Here is an 18,670-nt window from a genome sequence, read left to right on the forward strand (position 1 = left end):
CTTGAGACAGTTATTCTTCTTCCACTGTGGCCCAGGGAAGCCATAAGATTGGACACCCCTATGTTAACTACTTTTTAACATATAACCTCATTAGTGGTAAAAGTTTTGTACCACCAGGTGAGTGAAAGATGGCATATTTTCTTTTATGTCCAATTTGCTTATATTTCTTTTTTGCTTTCTTTTTAGGTTAATACAATCTGTTGGAATGACACGGGAGAATATATTTTATCTGGCTCAGATGACACCAAATTAGTAATTAGTAATCCTTACAGCAGAAAGGTAAAGTAGTTTAAAAACTCTGTAATTTAATGAGAGAAAAAAATCAAGAAGGCAGAAATGAAGTAATTGTAAACGAACATAGAATGGGCATTTATAATAGAATATCCTTCCTGTTTTGCTGAAGTTTATTGTGTAATTTAGAGGTTCTTAGGTACATGTGGGTCTCTTAGATTACTTAGGGAAATAGAAGATTTTATTCAGCCTTGGGCTCTAGAAAATTTAAATATATCATTTATTTAAGTGGATAATAATTGGTACAAGTGACATTATTTCAATAACACTTTTTTGGGGAAAATGTGCCGTATATAAAGTATGAGTTAATGAAAAAATTACTTTTATGTGTAACCTTAAGATATTATCTTAACATTCTAAAAAGTTACTTATTTTAACGTTAAGAGTAGTGTAGCCGGGTACGGTGGCTCAAGCCTGTAATCCCAGCACTTTGGGAGGCCGAGACGGGCGGATCACGAGGTCAGGAGATCGAGACCATCCTGGCTAACACGGTGAAACCCCGTCTCTACTAAAAAATACAAAAAACTAGCCGGGCGAGGTGGCGGCCGCCTGTAGTCCCAGCTATTCGGGAGGCTGAGGCAGGAGAATGGCGTAAACCCGGGAGGCGGAGCTTGCAGTGAGCTGAGATCCGGCCACTGCACTCCAGCCCGGGCGACAGAGCGAGACTCTGTCTCAAAAAAAAAAAAAAAAAAAAAAGAGTAGTGTGGATAAAGCTGCCAACTTTGGTCATTGTTTCATTTTCTTAAAAATTTGAAATTTAGTCTTTTAGAAAATTTACATTTAAAACTTTTAAAGACAAAAACAACCAAATGATGGCTGTGTTCTTGAGGTACTGAAAAAATCAAAATGCTTTCAATGAAGAAAAAATTACCATAAGCTAATAAACCCCCTCACTAGAAGGCAAGAGATATCTAAGAGTTAAATAATTTTCTAACTCTCAAATAACTTTAATTACTGTTTCAAATAGCAGTCCATTATATCCATAGAATGTTTCCTTTATAAGGATGATTTCAGAGAAATTTAGATACTGAATGATAAAGCTATAAACAGCCGACTGATTGTAATAAAAAGAAAGTGTGTGATGTTCTTTACACTTGATGTAACAGTTAAATGAGAAACCTTCTGGTTTAGAAATATGACTAGTTATTTTAAAATTTGTAAGATCTTAAACATTCAACACATCATTTAAAGTTCCAGTTAAGAATAGGAATATGTATATTTCCTAGCTGACTCCCAACTCAAATGATACGTTTTTCTCTCCTGATTGTTTTAAATTTCCTGTATCTTTTTTTTTTTTTTTGCAGCAGGGTCTCACTCTGTCACCCAGGCTGGAAGGCTGCAGTGCAGTGGTGTGATCTCGGCTCACTGCAACCTCTGCCTGCTGGGTTCAAGTGATTCTCCTGCCTCAGCCTCCCAAGGATCTGGGATTACAGGCGTGCATCACCATGCTCAGCTAATTTTTGTATTTTTGGTAGACACAGGGTTTCACCACGTTGGCCAGGCTGATCTTGAACTCCTGACCTCAAGTGATCCGCCCGCCTCTCGAAGTGTTGGGATTATAGGCATGAACCACCACGCCTGGCCCAAATTTCCTATATCTTTAAGTCTTTTAACATCTGTTCTTTTAATAGTGATTCCAAAAGTGTACTCTAGCTTTTAATTTTTTATGGTAGTAGCAACCGTGTGTTGGTGATTGTATCAGTCATGCTCTAGTCAAATAAACCACACAATAATTTCAATAGGGAAAGTGTAATAAAAAGAATGACTATCTATATCAGGAGATTGGAGTAATAAAGGCTTGGCTACTGAAAAGTAAAGAGGTCTCTATAAAATAAAGAAATAACAGATACTATGAACTGCCACTAACCCTAGGACTGAGATAAACCACCCTAAAGAAGAGACCCCCTTGCTGAGTGCTGAAATTTAGACCTTATTAAAGAGGGTGTCATGGCTCACTGGATGGCAGAGAAGTCTCTGTGATGCCATGCTAGTGTAACTTGTTGGGAATTCCCCTCTGGAACTTGCTGGAACACCTCTCTCTAGGGCACTGAGAAATACTTTTTAAGGAGAGGTTTCTCATCAGAGATGTATGCTACAAAATGTCTGGGGACGTGGGGAAATGAGGCAGGAGAAGCTGTTGGGTGTTGCACTGTTCATTCAGCAGGTGGGCCCTGGTGAAACTGACTGCAGGACTTTGGTGCTAGGGTGCTGGGGAAACTGCCCATACTGGAAGACCCTGGCACTGGAAAAACTGTGCTTGGTTGCAGGAGTTCACATTAGAGATAGGAAGCAAACTCCTTTTTCCTGCGTTATCCTTTCAGTGCTTTTTACTGACAAAGCTTAACGTTATGCCAACTGGCAAAGCAAAAATTTTTAAAGGACTCAGTTCCATTGCATAATCTATAAAAGTGAAGGATAAATTTGGAGCTGAGAGGAGATAATTTGGTAAGTGGCACAGTTGTCTTACTTCTATCTACTTCTTGGTATTATTGCACTGTGAAATTTACTTCATTAATATTTAGGTCTTTGAATGAAGAAGAGTTCTATGAAAATTTTAAAATTACGTTATGATTACTATAATGGCATATATAGATTTATATGTTGGTTTTTTTTTTTTTTTTTTTTACCATTCTGACCAAGTTATTTAAACTTTCCTTAGCCTTTTTCTTCATATATTAAGAGAGTCATAATGTCTAAAGTCCTTTATAATATTAATATTTTATATTTGTTTCTAAAAACGTTTTAAAACATTTTTGTCTATTAATTTAGGTTATATAGTGATGTATGAATGGGCCTGGCTGGCTGTTTGAAGCTGGATCTTACAGGTTAAGACTTATTATTTTAGGCTCACAGAATCTAATCTTCAGCTAAGTAGTTTAAGAAACTGGATTTTTATCAGCTTACAAACAGTGGCTAGGTTCTAGTGAAATGCTTCATGATATACATTTCATTAAGCTGGGATAACATACGAGTTTTAATTATGATTATGTTCTGATTTTCATTGGCTCTTAGCTTCTGAGTTCATATATAGGGGAAGTATACAACTATTTTTGTATCAGTGGAAACATGGTATTGGCAGTCCAAAGTTTAATTTAAAATTTTCAGTTTTACGGAATAAATTGTTTGTTTCTTGTTTTTCCACATTTAAACAATAAGATATTTAAGTAAGTGTGTATCATCTATCAGCCGAAAAAGAAGTTCATATTGAGGCTGTCTTTAATAGGTCATAGTCTTATTTCAGTAAGTTTTACTTAATTGTCCTGGCTTAGCAAAAAAGCTTGATGTTTTCAAATCCTAATTCTCTTAGGTCAGTAATTACAAGGGTAACCCTTTTCTTTTTCTTTTTTATTATTCTTTTTTGAGAGAGTCTTGCTCCTGCCCAGGCTGGAGTGCAGTGGCTTGATCTCGGCCCACTGCAAATTCTGCCTCCCAGATTCAGGAGTTTCTCCTGCCTCAGCCTTCTGAATAGCTGAGACTACCAAGTATGTGCCACCATGCTCGGCTAGTTTTTGTATTTTTTTAAGAGTTGGGGTTTCACCATGTTGGCCAGGCTGGTCTCGAACTCCTGAGCTCGAGTGATCCACCTGTCTCGGCCTCCCGAAGTGCTGGGGTTACAGGCGTGAACCATCATGCCTAGCCCCCTTTTCTTATAATAGAAAAAATTTCCTGGAATAATATATATGTAGAATGCTTTTTGATGATCACTATTCAGAATTTTAACTCTTACATTATACAAAATAATCACTTGCGTACCCAAGGAATGATTGATTGTTAAAAGACCTGTTTCTGTTTTGTTTGCTTATTTTTAAAGAAATGATGATTCCTTTGGTGTATGATTTCCAATAGAATATGTATATTTAAAAAATGATTACTCTTTCTCATTTCCAGCTTGAGAAATGATTAGTCAGATTTTCTTTTTAAAGATTATAATCATAGGCCAAGCGTGTGGCTCATGCTTATAATCCCAGCACTTTGGGAGGCATGAGGTGGGAAGATCGCTTGAGGCCAGGGGTTAAAGACCAGGCTGGGAAATGTAATGAGACTCTGTCTCTACAAAAAATTTAAAAATTAACTGAATGTGGTGGCACATGCCTGTAGTCCCAGTTACTCGGGAGGGAAAGGCAGGAGGATCACTTAAGCCCAGGCGTTCCACCACTACACTCCAAGACTGGATGACAGAGCAAGAGCTGGTATCTTGAAAAAAAATAATTATTATTCTCATAAGCCTTTATAGGGCTTTTTAAAATTTTAAAATACTAATGATTCATTATATAGGAAAAGAAGCTTTTTGACTATAAGCCAAATATTACCTGTTTTTATAGTTGGATTATTTTTAGATCCTATGATTTTGTGGGAACATTAATTTATTGCAAATAAGAATTTTGAAACACTCAGTTTTTTTTTTTTTTTTTTTAGTATATTTAAGAGGCTGGGGATATTCCTTATTAATGCAATTCTATTTTAATTATATATAGCATAGAGACTCCCCGTCATATACTGCGGAGTCCCATTAGAGTACCCCATTATGACATAGGTGAAAGAGAAGGAAGCCCAGAGTTGATCTTGCAGTATCTTTTGTAAAATAAATCCCAAGTATATACTGTATACATGATTTTTCTTGATTTGGCCTCAGCCAGCCATTTGTAGTCCTCAGAGCTTAAAATGTTTTCATTACTGTATGCTTTTGCTTATACTCTTCTTCCTTTCTGAGATCACTTGCTTTCTCAGGTATCTCCCATCTACTTGGTAAATTTAAAATTCGTCCTTCAAATCTCAGCTCTTTTTTGTGATATTTCTCTAACATTTCCTAGACACATGTAGCCACTCCTTCATCTGTGTTCTTGCCTTGTGGATAACTCTATTTGTTTGCATGTTGTGCTTAGATGACAACTTCTTTGAGATAATGACAATTTCTTTTTTCTTTTTGCATCTTCAACACTTAACATTATTTATTTACCTGTCATATAGTTGGAGCTCAATAAATCTTAGTAAAAGGAGTATATAAATCTGTATATTTGATACCTCAGACAGGGTTGTGGGTCAGGTTTGAAACGGGGTTATTTTTACCAAGGGATTAAAAAACCATCCTCTACTGTCTGGATACTTTTGGACCAAGCTTCATGTTTTGGGAGTGTTGTACGTGACATGATAAAGAAGGAAAGAGACGCCAACTTTGGCCAGCTATTTAGTCAAAATAACCTGGTAATCAGAGTGATAGATGTTACAACTAGACCACCTTGATGTTTAGTAATCATTGCAGTTATCAATATGTTATTTTCATCTCAGATTAAGTTACTCTGGCAATTATGCCTCTCTAGGGCATTATCCTTAGGGTGTTTTCAGAATAACTCATAATGCATTGATCCAGGGAAAGCACAAGTAAGAAGATAAATCCACCGATAAAAAGTTATTATTATTATTTTTTGAGACGGAGTCTCGCTTTGTCGCCCAGGCTGGAGTGCAGTGGCCAGATCTCAGCTCTGTCCGCCACCTCGCCCGACTAGTTTTTTGTATTCTTTAGTAGAGATGGGGTTTCATCGTGTTCGCCAGGATGGTCTCGATCTCCTGACCTCGTGATCCGCCTGTCTAGGCCTCCCAAAGTGCTGGGATTACAGGCTTGAGCCACCGTGCCCAGCAAAAAGTTATTATTGAAAGTAGTGGTTCTCCCAGCACAGAGTTTGAGATCTGAGAATGGACAGACTGCCTCCTCAAGTGGATCCCTGACCTCCGAGTAGCCTAACTGGGAGGCACTCCCCAGTAGGGGCAGACTGACACCTCACACGGCTGGGTACCCCTCTGAGACAAAGCTTCCAGAGGAACGATCAGGCAGCAACATTTGCTGTTCAGCAGTATTCACTGTTCTGCAGACTCCACTGCTGATACCCAGCAAACAGGGTCTGGAGTGGACCTCCGGCAAACTCCAACAGACCTGTAGCTGAGGGTCCTGACTGTTAGAAGGAAAACTAACAAACAGAAAGGACATCCACATGAAAACCCCATCTGTACGTCACCATCATCAAAGACCAAAGATAGATACAAAGATGGGGATAAAACAGAGCAGAAAAGCTGAAAATTCTAAAAATCAGAGCACCTCTCCAAAGGAATGCAGCTCCTCACCAGCAACGGAACAAAGCTTGAAGGAGAATGACTTTGATGAATTGAGAGAAGAAGGCTTCAGGCGATCAAACTTCTCTGAACTAAAGGAGGAAGTTCGAACCCATCTCAAAGAAGCTAAAAACCTTGAAAAAAGGTTTGATGAATGGCTAACTAGACTAACCAGTGTAGAGAAGTCCTTAAATGACCTGATGGAGCTGAAAACCATGTCACAAGAACTACGTGACGAATGCTGATTCAGTAGCTGATTCGATCAACTGGAAGAAAGGGTATCACTGATTGAAGATCAAATGAATGAAATGAAGTGAGATGAGAAGTTTAGAGAAAAAAAGAGTAAAAAGAAACAAACAAAGCCTCCAAGAAAGATGGGACTATGTGAAAAGACCAAATCTATGTCTGATTGGTGTACCTGAAAGTGACAGGGAGAATGGAACCAAGTTGGAAAATACTCTGCAGGATATTATCCAGGAGAACTTCCCCAACCTAGCAAGGCTGACCAACATTCAAATTCAAGAAATACAAACAACACCACAAAGATACTCCTCAAGAAGAGCAACTCCAAGACACATAATTGTCAGATTCACCAAAGTTGAATGAAGGAAAAAATGTTACGGGCAGCCAGAGAGAAAGGTCGGGTTACCCACAAAGGGAAGCCCATCAGACTAACAGCAGATCTTTTGGCAGAAACTCTACCAGCCAGAAGAGAGTGGGGGCCAGTATTCAGTATTCTTAAAGAAAAGAATTTTCAACCCAGAATTTCATATCCAGCCAAACTAAGTTTCATAAGTGAAGGAGAAATAAAATCCTTTACAGACAAGCAAATGCTGAGAGATTGTGCCACCACCAGGCCTGCCTTACAAGAGCTCCTGAAGGAAGCACTAAAAACAGGAACAACCGGTACTGGCCACTGCAAAAACATGACAAATTGTAAAGCCCATCGATGCTAGGAAGAAACTGCATCAACTAACGAACAAAATAACCAGCTAGCATCATAATGACAGGATCAAATTCACACATAACAATATTAACTTTAAATGTAAATGGGCTAAATGCTCCAATTAAAAGACACAGACTGGCAAATTGGCTGAAGAGTCAAGACCCATCAGTGTGCTGTATTCGGGAGACCCATCTCACATGCAGAGACACACATAGGCTCAAAATAAAGGGATGGAGGAAGATCTACCAAGCAAATGGAAAACAAAAAAAGGCAGAGGTTGCAATCCTAGTCTCTGATAAAATAGACTTTAAACCAACAAAGATCAGAAGAGATGAAGAAGGCCATTACATAATAGTAAAGGGATCTATTCAGCAAGAAGAGCTAACTATCCTAAATATATATGCACCCAATACAGGAGCACCCAGATTCATAAAGCAAGTCCTTAGAGACCTACAAAGAGACTTAGACTCCCACACAATAGTAATGGGAGACGTTAACACCCCACTGTCAACATTAGACACATCCACCAGACAGAAAGTTAAAAAGGATATCCAGGAATTGAACTCAGCTCTGCACCAAGTGGACCTAATAGACATCTACAGAACTCTCCACCCCAAGTCAACAGAATATACATTCTTCTCAGCACCACATTTCATGCTTGTTCCAAAATTGACCACATAGTTGGAAGTAAAGCACTCCTCAGCAAATGTAAAACAACAGAAATTATAGCAAACTGTCTGTCAGACCGCAGTGCAATCAAACTAGAACTCAAGATTAAGAAACTCACTCAAAACCGCTCACTACATGGAAACTGAACAACCTGTTCCTGAATGACTAGTGGGTACATAACGAAACGAAGGCAGAAATACAGATGTTCTTTGAAACCAATGAAAACAAAGACACAACATACGAGAATCTCTGGCATACATTTAAAGCAGTGTGTAGAGGGAAATTTATAGCACTAAATGCCCACAAGAGAAAGCAGGAAAGATCTAAAATTGACCCCCCTAACATCACAATTAAAAGAACTAGAGAAGCAAGAGTGAACACGTTCAAAAGCTAGCAGAAGGCAGGAAATAACTAAGATCAGAGCAGAACTGAAGGAGATAGAGACACAAAAAACCCTTCAAAAAATCAATGAATCTAGGAGGTGGTTTTTTGAAAAGATCAACAAAATTGATAGACCGCTAGCAAGACTAATAAAGAAGAAGAGAGAAGAATCAAATAGACGCAATAAAAAATGATAAAGGGGATATCACCACTGATCTCACAGAAATACAAACTACCATCAAAGAATACTATAAACACCTCTATGCAAATAAACTAGAAAACCTAGAAGAAATGGATAAATTCCTGGACACACACACCCTCCCAAGACTAAACCAGGAAGAAGTTGAATCCCTGAATAGACCAATAACAGGCTCTGAAATTGAGGCAATAATTAATAACCTACCAACCAACAAAGTCCACGACCGGATAATTCATAGCCAAATTCTGCCAATGGTACAAGGAGGAACTGGTACCATTCCTTCTGAAACTATTCCAATCAACAGAAAAAGAGGAATCCTGCCTAACTTATTTTATGAGGCCAACATCATCCTGATACCAAAGGCTGGCAGAGACACAACAAAAGAGAATTTTAGACCAATATCCCTGATGAACATCGATGCAAAAATCCTCAATAAAATACGGGCAAACCAAATCTAGCAGCACATCAAAAAGCTTATCCACCATGATCAAGTGGGCTTCATCTCTGGGATGCAAGGCTGGTTCAACATACGCAAATCAATAAACGTAATCCAGCATATAAACAGAACCAAAGACGAAAACCACATGATTAGCTCAGTAGATGCAGAAAAGGCCTTTGACAAAATTCAACAGCCCTTCACGCTAAAAACTCTCAATAGATTAGGTATTGAAGGGACGTATCTCAAAATAATAAGAGCTATTTGTGACAGACCCACAGCCAATATCATACTGAATGGGCAAAACCTGGAAGCATTCCCTTTGAAAACCAGCACAAGACAGGGATGCCCTCTCTCACCACTCCTATTCAACATAGTGTTGGAAGTTCTGGCCAGGGCAATCAGGCAGGAGAAAGAAATAAAGGGTATTCAATTAGGAAAAGGGGAAGTCAGATTGTCCCCATTTGCAGATGACATGATTGTATATTTAGAAATTCCCATCATCTCAGCCCCAAATCTCCTTAAGCTGATAAGCAACTTCAGCAAAGTCTCAGGATACAAAATCAATGTGAAAAAATCACAAGCATTCCTCTACACCAATAATAGACAAACAGAAAGCCAAATCATGAGTGAACTCCCATTCACAATTGCTTCAAAGAGAATAAAATACCTAGGAATCCAACTTACAAGGGATGTGAAGGACCTCTTCAAGGAGGACTACAAACCACTGCTCAGCAAAATAAAAGAGGACACAAACAAATGGAAGAACATTCCATGCTCATGGATAGGAAGAATCAATATCGTGAAAATGGCCATACCGCCCAAGGTAATTTATAGATTCAATGCCATCCCCATCAAGCTACCAATAACTTTCTTTACAGAATTGGAAAAAAACTACTTTAAAGTTCATATGGAACCAAAAAAAAGCCCGCATTGCCAAGGCAATCATAAGCCAAAAGAACAAAGCTGGAGGCATCATGCTACCTGACTTCAAACTATACTACCAGGCTACAGTAACCACAACAGCATGGTACTGGTACCAAAACAGGGATGTAGACCAACAGAACAGAACAGAACCCTCAGAAATAATACAACACATCTACAATCATCTGATCTTTGACAAATCTGACAAAAACAGGAAATGGGGAAAGGATTCCCTATTTAATAAATGGTACTGGAAAAAGTGGCTAGCCACATGTAGAAAGCTGAAACTGGATTCCTTCCTTACACCTTATACAAAAATTAATTCAAGATGGATTAAAGACTTAAATGTTAGACCTAAAACCATAAAATCCTAGAAGAAAACCTAGGCAATACCATTCAGGATATAGGCATGGGCAAGGACTTCATGTCTGAAACACCAAAAGCAATGGCATCAAAAGTCAGAATTGACGAACAGGGTCTAATTAAACTAAAGAGCTTCTGCACAGCAAAAGAAACCACCATCAGAGTGAACAGGCAACCTACAGAATGGGAGAAAATTTTTGCAATCTGCTCATCTGACAAAGGACTAATATCCAAAGTCTACAAAGAACTCAAACAAATTTACAAGAAAAAAACAGACAACCCCATCAAAAAGTGGGCAAAGGATATGAACAGACTCTTCTCAAAAGAAGACATTTATGCAGTCAACAGACACATGAAAAAATGCCCATCATCACTGGCCCTCAGAGAAATGCAAATCAAAACCACAATGAGATACCATCTCGCACCAGTTAGAATGGCAATCGTTAAAAAGTCAGGAAACAACACATGCTGGAGAGGATGTGGAGAAGTAGGAACACTTTTATACGGTTGATGGGACTGTAAACTAGTTCAACCATTGTGAAAGACTGTGGCGATTCCTCAGGGATCTAGAACTAGAAGTGCCATTTGACCCAGCCATCCCATTACTGGGTATATATCCAAAGGATTGTAAATCATGCTGCTATAAAGACACATGCACATGTATGTTTATTGCGGCACTATTCACAATAGCAAAGACTTGGAACCAACCCAAATGTCCATCAGTGATAGACTGAATTAAGAAAATGTGGCACATCCACACCATGGAATACTCTGCAACCATAAAAAGGGCTGAGTTTATGTCCTTTGTAGGGACATGGATGAAGCTGGAAACCATCATTCTCAGCAAACTATCACAAGGACAAAAAACCAAGTAGGAACTTCTGCTGTGTCTTATCTGTACCGTTTCATTACTTTGATTTTATGAAAATCATTAAAATTCAGTTTATTGTTTTGTCATCCTGAAAGGGAATAACTTAATCATTTAGCATACAGTAAATTTCAAAAGTCAGTCAAAGTAGTTCTTTGTTATATACTGAGATTTTATGAGTGAGTCAGATAAACTACATAAGTGGAAATATGCATGTTTTATTTTCATGACACTATTCCTGTTGATGGTACTCCATCTTAATCACATCTCACAGGAACAAAAGAAATATATGGGATTCTGATTTTTTTAAAATGATAATAGCTTACAGTCTAGTGATAATCTTTCACTAAGATGATAATGTTAATGAGAATATATTACTGGCTGTGATTATATTAAAAAGGAATATTTCTAGGAAATAATAAGTTACCATTAACTGCTTTCTCTATGTGTTTTAGGTTTTGACAACAATTCGTTCAGGGCACCGAGCAAACATATTTAGTGCAAAGTTCTTACCTTGCACAAATGATAAACAGATTGTATCCTGCTCTGGAGATGGAGTAATATTTTATACCAATGTTGAGCAAGATGCAGAAACCAACAGACAATGCCAATTTACGTGCCATTATGGAACTACTTATGAGGTATGGTATTATTATGATTATATGATATATATGTAAGTGTATATATTTTTGATTAAGTGTTCATGCATGTGTAGACGCCTGTGTGTACATGTAGAGATGTGTGTGTGTGCACATTTGTTGCATATAAATTATTGACAACATCTAGGTGTCAGCAGAGCATTTGAGAAAATGTGTCTTGATAGGCTTCTGGATAAAGTTAAGAAATAAGATGCAAGTAATAGTACTCTAAGATGGGTTTGTAATTGCTTGAGCAACCATGCTGTAAGCAAACAGATGTTAAGTTAAGAAATAAGATGCAAGTAATAGTACTCTAAGATGGGTTTGTAATTGCTTGAGCCAACCATGCTGTAAGCAAACAGATGTTTATCTTTAAAGATACCTCTGTTACTGTGCTGCATGACTCTGTACTAGGCTTTACCCTTTTAAACAATCACTCGCTTGTGTAAAGTAGCTTATCAAATTTTTGTATGATAGAAGGGACTCTAGTATGGTAGACAAAAGAATCAGATTCCTAAAGGATATTAATGAGCTTAAGACCTGAGCTGAATTAAATAAGGTGGAATAAATTTAAGACTCAATTATAGTGCTTTATTTAGTTCAGAAAAAATGCTTGCACAACTGAGTGCTCTTTTATTTATGATACAAGGTCACACTGTTACTCACATTGGAGTGCAGTAGCATGACCATGACTCTCTGCAGCTTCAAACTCCCAGGCTCAAGCAATCTTCTTACCTCAGCCTCTTGAGTAGCTGGGACTATAGGCATGTGCCCCCATGCCCAACTCATTTAATTTTGTTGTTGTTGTTGTTGTTGTTGTGACAGGGTTTTGCTGTGTTGCCAGGGCTGGTCTCCAACTCCTGAGCTCATACAGTCCTTCCACCTGGGCCTCTCACAGTGCCAAGGTTATAGCTGTGAGCCACTGTACCAGCCTCCAGAGTGCTCTTTTGAAATACTTGCATGTCATTTTTTTGTGTTAAATTATTGATAGGTTTCCCTTTTTTGTGTGTTAAACTGGTGTATGTTTTCCATCATTTGAATTCCAGTTCTTTTATGTCCTCATGTTTTTGTTTGTACTTATATGAGTAGTATATGGCTAGATTTTATTTTCTTATCCAGTCTCACAGTTTTGGGATTTTACTGGAGATTTATGAATTTATGTTTATTGTGAGTACTGATATATTTGGATTTGTTTCTATCCCCTATTTTATGTTTTCTACTTTTTAAAAAAAGTTTCCAATCTTTAATAACCTTCCTCTCCTTTTAAAAGTCCACCTTTTGAGGCCAGATGTGGTGGCTCACACCTGTAATCTGAGCACTTCGGGAGGCTGAGGTGCCGATCACTTGAGGCCAGGAATTTGAGACCAGCCCGGCCAATTTGGTGAAACCCTGTCTCTACTAAAAGTACAAAAATCAGCTGAGCATGGTGGTGCACGCCTGTAATCCCAGCTACTTGGGAGGCTGAGGCTCGAGAATTGCTTGAACAACCCAGGAGATAGAGGTTGCAGTGAGCCAAGACTGTGCCACTGTACTCCAACCTGGGCGACAGAGTGAGAATTTGTCTCAAAAATAAAAAACAGAAATAAAGTCTACCTTTCGAGTTACTTGAGTATTTTACTTTTTGTCCATTGTGTTTCTGTTTCTTGCTTGTAAGATAGACATTCATTTTTGTTATTCCGGAGGTTACCCCAGCTACTTTCACAAGAATATTGAACAAAGCCAAACATCAGTAAATATTTCTACCCTTCACCTGAATAAAGGAACTTGGAACATACCTTGTTCAGTTTTATATGATTATATTGTTCAGGATTTAGTTATATTCTGTTTTATCTCATGAATTAGATATTATTGGTTTACTGTTGGTGTTTGTTGTTTATTTAGATTTACCTGCATATTTACTAATACCTTTGGCTTACCTTTCCTTCCCATCACACATTTTCTATGTGGTATTCTTTTGTACTGAAGGTACATCATCCTTTAGCAGTTTTTCTTTTCTTTGTTTTTTTTTTTTGAGACTGAGTTTCGAGTTTCGTTCTTGTTGCCCAGGTTGAAGTGCGGTGGCATGATTTTGGCTCACTGGAACCTCTGCCTCCCAGATTCAAGTAATTCTCCTGTCAGCCTTCTGAGTAGCTGGGATTGCAGGCGCATACCGCCACTCCTGGCTAATTTTGTTTTTTTTTTGTTTTTTTTGTTTTTTTTTTTAAGGAGAAATGGGGTTTCTCCATGTTGGCCAGGCTAGTCTCAAACTCCCGACCTCAGGTGATCTGCCCGCCTCGGCCTCTCAAAGTGCTGGGATTACAGGCGTGAACCACCGTGCCGGCCCGCAGTTTTTTTTTTAATATGAGAGTTTGTTGATAGAAAACAATTTCAGTTTCTTTTTCTTTCCTTCATTCATTCTTTCCTTTCTTCCTTTTCTTTCCTTTGTGAAAAATGTCTTTTTTTTTTTTTAATGCCAGTTCTTCAAAGGTAGTTTTGCTGGGTATGGACTTCATTTGTTAGTTATTCTATTTCAGATGATACTCCATTATATTCTGACTTCCATTGTTGAAGTTACAAAGTCAGACATCAGTCTAATTGTGGTTCCTCTGTAGGTAACCTCTTTCTTTTCCTCTACTACTTTTAATTTTGTTTTTCTTTGCCGTTTTTTTTTTTTTTTAATTTTATGTCACAACAGTGTGTCTTGATGTGGATTGTTTTTTATTTTTTATACTTGGGATTTGTTGATGTTCTTGATGTGAGCAATTGGCATCTTGAAAAATGTAGGAAATTTTCAGTCAGTAGGTCTTTGGTTTACTACTTCATTATTCTCTCCATTTTTTTGTAGTCTGGGGAAATTCTGATTAGCCATTTCAGACCTGCTTATTAGACCTTATTCCATTCACTATTTAAAAATTTTTAAATTGAAGTAGAGAACATATAGAAAAAGTACATAAATCCTAAGTATATGGCTTAGTGAATTATCACAAAGCAAGTCTATTCATGTAACTACCACCTGGCACATTAAGTATCCCAAAGCTCCTTTTATCCTGAGTCCTAACACTCTGGAGTTTTCTGTTTTTTGTAATACCCCTGTTTTTCTGTTTTTGAACATTATATAAATGGAAGCATACTTTATGGCTTTTTGTGTCTTTGTTGTTGTTTTTGTATCTGGCTTCTTTTGCTGAGCAAAATCTTAACTCTTTTTTGAAATTCATGCATGTTTCTTGCAACTATAATTTGTCCATTTTATTGCTGTATAGTATTCCATTATATGAATATACCACAATTGATTTATCTGTTCTATGCTGATGGAAGTTTGGAGAACATTCTTTTACATGTCTTTCAGTACACAAATGCACACATTTGTTTGGGTGTATACTTAGTGGTAAAATTGCTAGGTCATAGAATATATGTTTGGTTATTTTAGAGATAATGCCAAATAGTTTTCCAAAGTGTAGAAACAACTTACATTCCCACCAACAGCATGTAAGAGGTCCTGTTGCTTCTCATTTTTGCCAACAGTTGGTATTTTCAGCTCTACTTTGGTGGATGTATAGTATCATCTTAATTGGTTTCCATTTGCCTTTCTGTGCTGATACTGCTGAGGCTGAGCATCTCTTCGTATGTTTGTTGGTTATTTGGATGTACTCTTATGAAATGTGTAGTCAAATCTCTTGCCTATTTTTTTCTGTTGGATTGTCTGTCTTGTTATTATAGTTTTTTTTTTTTTTAATATCTTCTGCATATGAGCCTATCTTTTCCTATTCTGTGGTTGTATTTTCACTCTCCTAATGGTGAAGGGTTTTGTTTGTTTTGAGAGATGTGGTCTCACTTTGTCACCCAGGCTGGAGGGCAGTGGCATGATTATAGCACCCAGCTGCCTCAAACTCCTGGGTTCAAGGAATCGTCTTGCCTCCCAAATAGCTGGGACTACAGGCATGCACTACTGCACCTGGGTAAGTTATTAAAAATTTTTTGTAGAGATGGGGCCTTACCATCTTACCCAGGCTTGTCTAGAACTCCTGGGCTCAAGCGATCCTCCTGCCTCTGCCTCCTAAAGTGCTGGGATTTCAGCCTAAAATGGTGTCTTTTGATGAAGAAAAAAGTATTTAATGTTGTCTAGTATATTTGTCTGCTCCTTTATGATTAGTGCCTTTTTTATCCTGGTTAAGAAATCTTTTCCTATCCCAGAGTTATGAAGATATTCTTCTACTTTAATTTCATTGCTTTGTCTTTAGCATTTAGATCTGTCATCTGTCTGGATTTGACTTTTGTTACATTATGACTTGAGTCAACTTTTTTTTTTACCCCATATGAAATTTTCTGTTAACATAATTTATTTTTTAGAAAATTAAATCAAAATCCAAAACAGCACACAAACAAAAGACAGGCCATTTTAAAACATGATAGACCCATTTACCCAAGATGATTTTTGCCAAATACATATACAAACTTTAATCAGCATAGAATTTTTTTTTCAAAACTGGTACTCTGCATCTATTAACAGTCCCCCTTTCTTCCTTATCCTAGTCTCTGGCAACCATTATTCTACTTTCTGTTTCTAAGAATTTGACTATTTTAGATACCTCATATAATTGTAATTATGCAGTATTTGACTTTTGATGTCTGACTTATTTCACTTAGCATGATCATATTGTAGCATATGTCAGAATTTATTTCCTTTTTAAGGCAGGGGAAGATTCCATTGTATGTATATATCACATTTTCTATATTCATTTATCTAGGCTGGGTGCTGTGGCTCATGCCTGTGATCCCAGCACCTTGGGAGGCCAAGGTGGGCAGACCACTTGAGGTTAGGAGTTCAAGACCAGCCTGGACAACATGACAAAACCCCACCTCTGTTGAAAGTACAAAAATTAGCCAGGCGTGGTGGCAGGTGCCTGTAGTCCTAGCTACTTGGGAGGCTGAGGCAGGAGAATCACTTGAAACCAAGAGGTGGAGGATGCAGTGAGCCGAGATCATGCCATTGCACTCCAGCCTGGGTGACAGAGCGAGACTCTGTCTCAAAATAAATAAATAGGTCGGGCGTGATGGCTCATACCCATAATCCCAGCACTTTGGGAGGCTGAGGAGGGCGGATCATGAGGTCAAGAGATTGAGACCACCCTGGCCAACATGGTAAAACCCTGTCTCTACTAAAAATGCAAAAATTAGCTGGGTGTGGTGGCACATGCCTGTAGTCCCAGTTACTTGGGAGGCTGAGGCAGGAGAATCACTTGAACACAGGAGGCAGAGGTTGCAGAGAGCTGAGATCACGCCACTGTACTCCAGCTGGGCGACAGAGTGAGACTCCATCTCAAGAATAAATAAATAATTAAATTCATCTAGTGGTGGATATTTAGGTTGCTTCTATTCCTTAGCTATTGTGAATAATGCTGCAGTGAACATGAGTGTGCAAATATCTCTTCAAGATCCCATTTCCAGTTTTTTTTTTTTTTTTTTTTTTTTGGATCTATACCCAGAAGCAGAGATTGCTGGATCATATGGTAATTCCATTTTTAAATTTTTGAAGACCTGCCATACTATTTTCCATAGCAGCTCCACTATTTTACATGCCTACCAGCTGTGTGCAGGGTGCCAGTTTCTCTGTTTCCTTGCCAACACTTAACTGTTTTTTTTTTAGTGGGCATTCCAGTGGACTTGAAGTTCATCTTACTATGGTTGAGAGTTTTATTTCCCCAAAGATTAGTGAAGTTGAGATTCTTTTCATATGCTTCTTGGCCATCTGTGTATCTTCTTTGGAGAAATCTCCTTTGCTTCTTTTTTAACTGCATTATTTTTTGTTGTTAATATAGGATTCTTTATATATTCTGAATATTAACCCTTTGTCAGATACATGGTTCACAAATATTTTCACCCATTCCATAGATTACCTTTTTACCCTGTTAAGTTTGATGTAGTTCCACTTGTCTGTTACTGCTTTATTAACCGTAATTTTGTTGTTATATCTCATAAATCATTGTGAAATCCTATGTCATGAAGCTTCTCCCCCATGTTTTCTTTTCTTTTTTTTTGAGACGGAGTCTCGCTCTGTTACCTGGAGTGCAGTGGTACAATCTCAGCTCACTGCAACCTCTGCCTCCCAGGTTCAAGCAATTCTCCTGCCTCAGCCTCCTGAGTAGCTGGGATTACAGGCGCCGCCACCATGCCCAGCTAATTTTTTGTATTTTAGTAGAGATGGGGTTTCACCGTGTTGCCCAGTCTGGTCTCGAACTCCTGAGCTCAGGCAATCTACCCACCTCCGCCTCCGAAGTGCTGGGCTTATAAGGCAGGAGCCACCGCTCCTGGCCTCCCCCGTGTTTTCTTCTAGGAGTTTTATACTTTCAGTTTGTATGTTTAGATCTTTAATCCATTTTGAATTAATTTTTGCATATGTAGGGTAAGGACCCAACTTCATTATTTTGCATGTAGATAACCAGTTTGCCCAGTAGCTTTTTTCTTGCTTTATGGATTCATTTTTTCCCTCAACTTTTATTTTAGATTCGAGGGGTACATGTGCAGGTTTGTTTCCTAGGTATGTTGCATGATGCTGAGGTTTGGGGTACAAATGATCTCATTACCCAGGAACTGAGTATAGTACCCAGTAGTTAAGTGTTTCACCCCTTCCTTCCCTTTCTTCCTCCCCACTCTACTAGTTCACAGTTTCTGTTGTTGCCATCTTTATGTCCACAGGTACCCAATGTGTAGCTCCTACTTATAAGTGAGAATGTGTTGTATTTGATTTTCTTTTCCTGTGTTAATTTGCTTAGGATAATGGCCTTCAGCTGCATCTTAGTTGCTGCAAAGGACATGATTTCATTCTTTTGTGTGACTGCATAGTGTTCTATGTGTATGTACCACATTTGCTTCA

The 18,670-nt window shown here is 38.2% G+C and overlaps 1 protein-coding gene across 3 annotated transcripts in view; it reads left to right on the forward strand.

The window, feature by feature from the left end:
- Positions 1–18,670, forward strand: part of DCAF6 (DDB1 and CUL4 associated factor 6) — a 145,134-nt gene that overhangs the window by 33,091 nt on the left and 93,373 nt on the right. For all 3 annotated transcript variants that reach the window (XM_023207091.1, XM_023207092.1, XM_023207093.2), the window contains exons 3-4: positions 187–279; positions 11,638–11,823. In XM_023207091.1, the coding sequence (XP_023062859.1) occupies positions 187–279; positions 11,638–11,823 (279 nt within the window). The remainder of the gene's footprint in view (positions 1–186; positions 280–11,637; positions 11,824–18,670) is intronic.

Source organism: Piliocolobus tephrosceles, chromosome 1 (assembly GCF_002776525.5).
Source record: "Piliocolobus tephrosceles isolate RC106 chromosome 1, ASM277652v3, whole genome shotgun sequence".
Classification (NCBI taxonomy): domain Eukaryota; kingdom Metazoa; phylum Chordata; class Mammalia; order Primates; family Cercopithecidae; genus Piliocolobus; species Piliocolobus tephrosceles.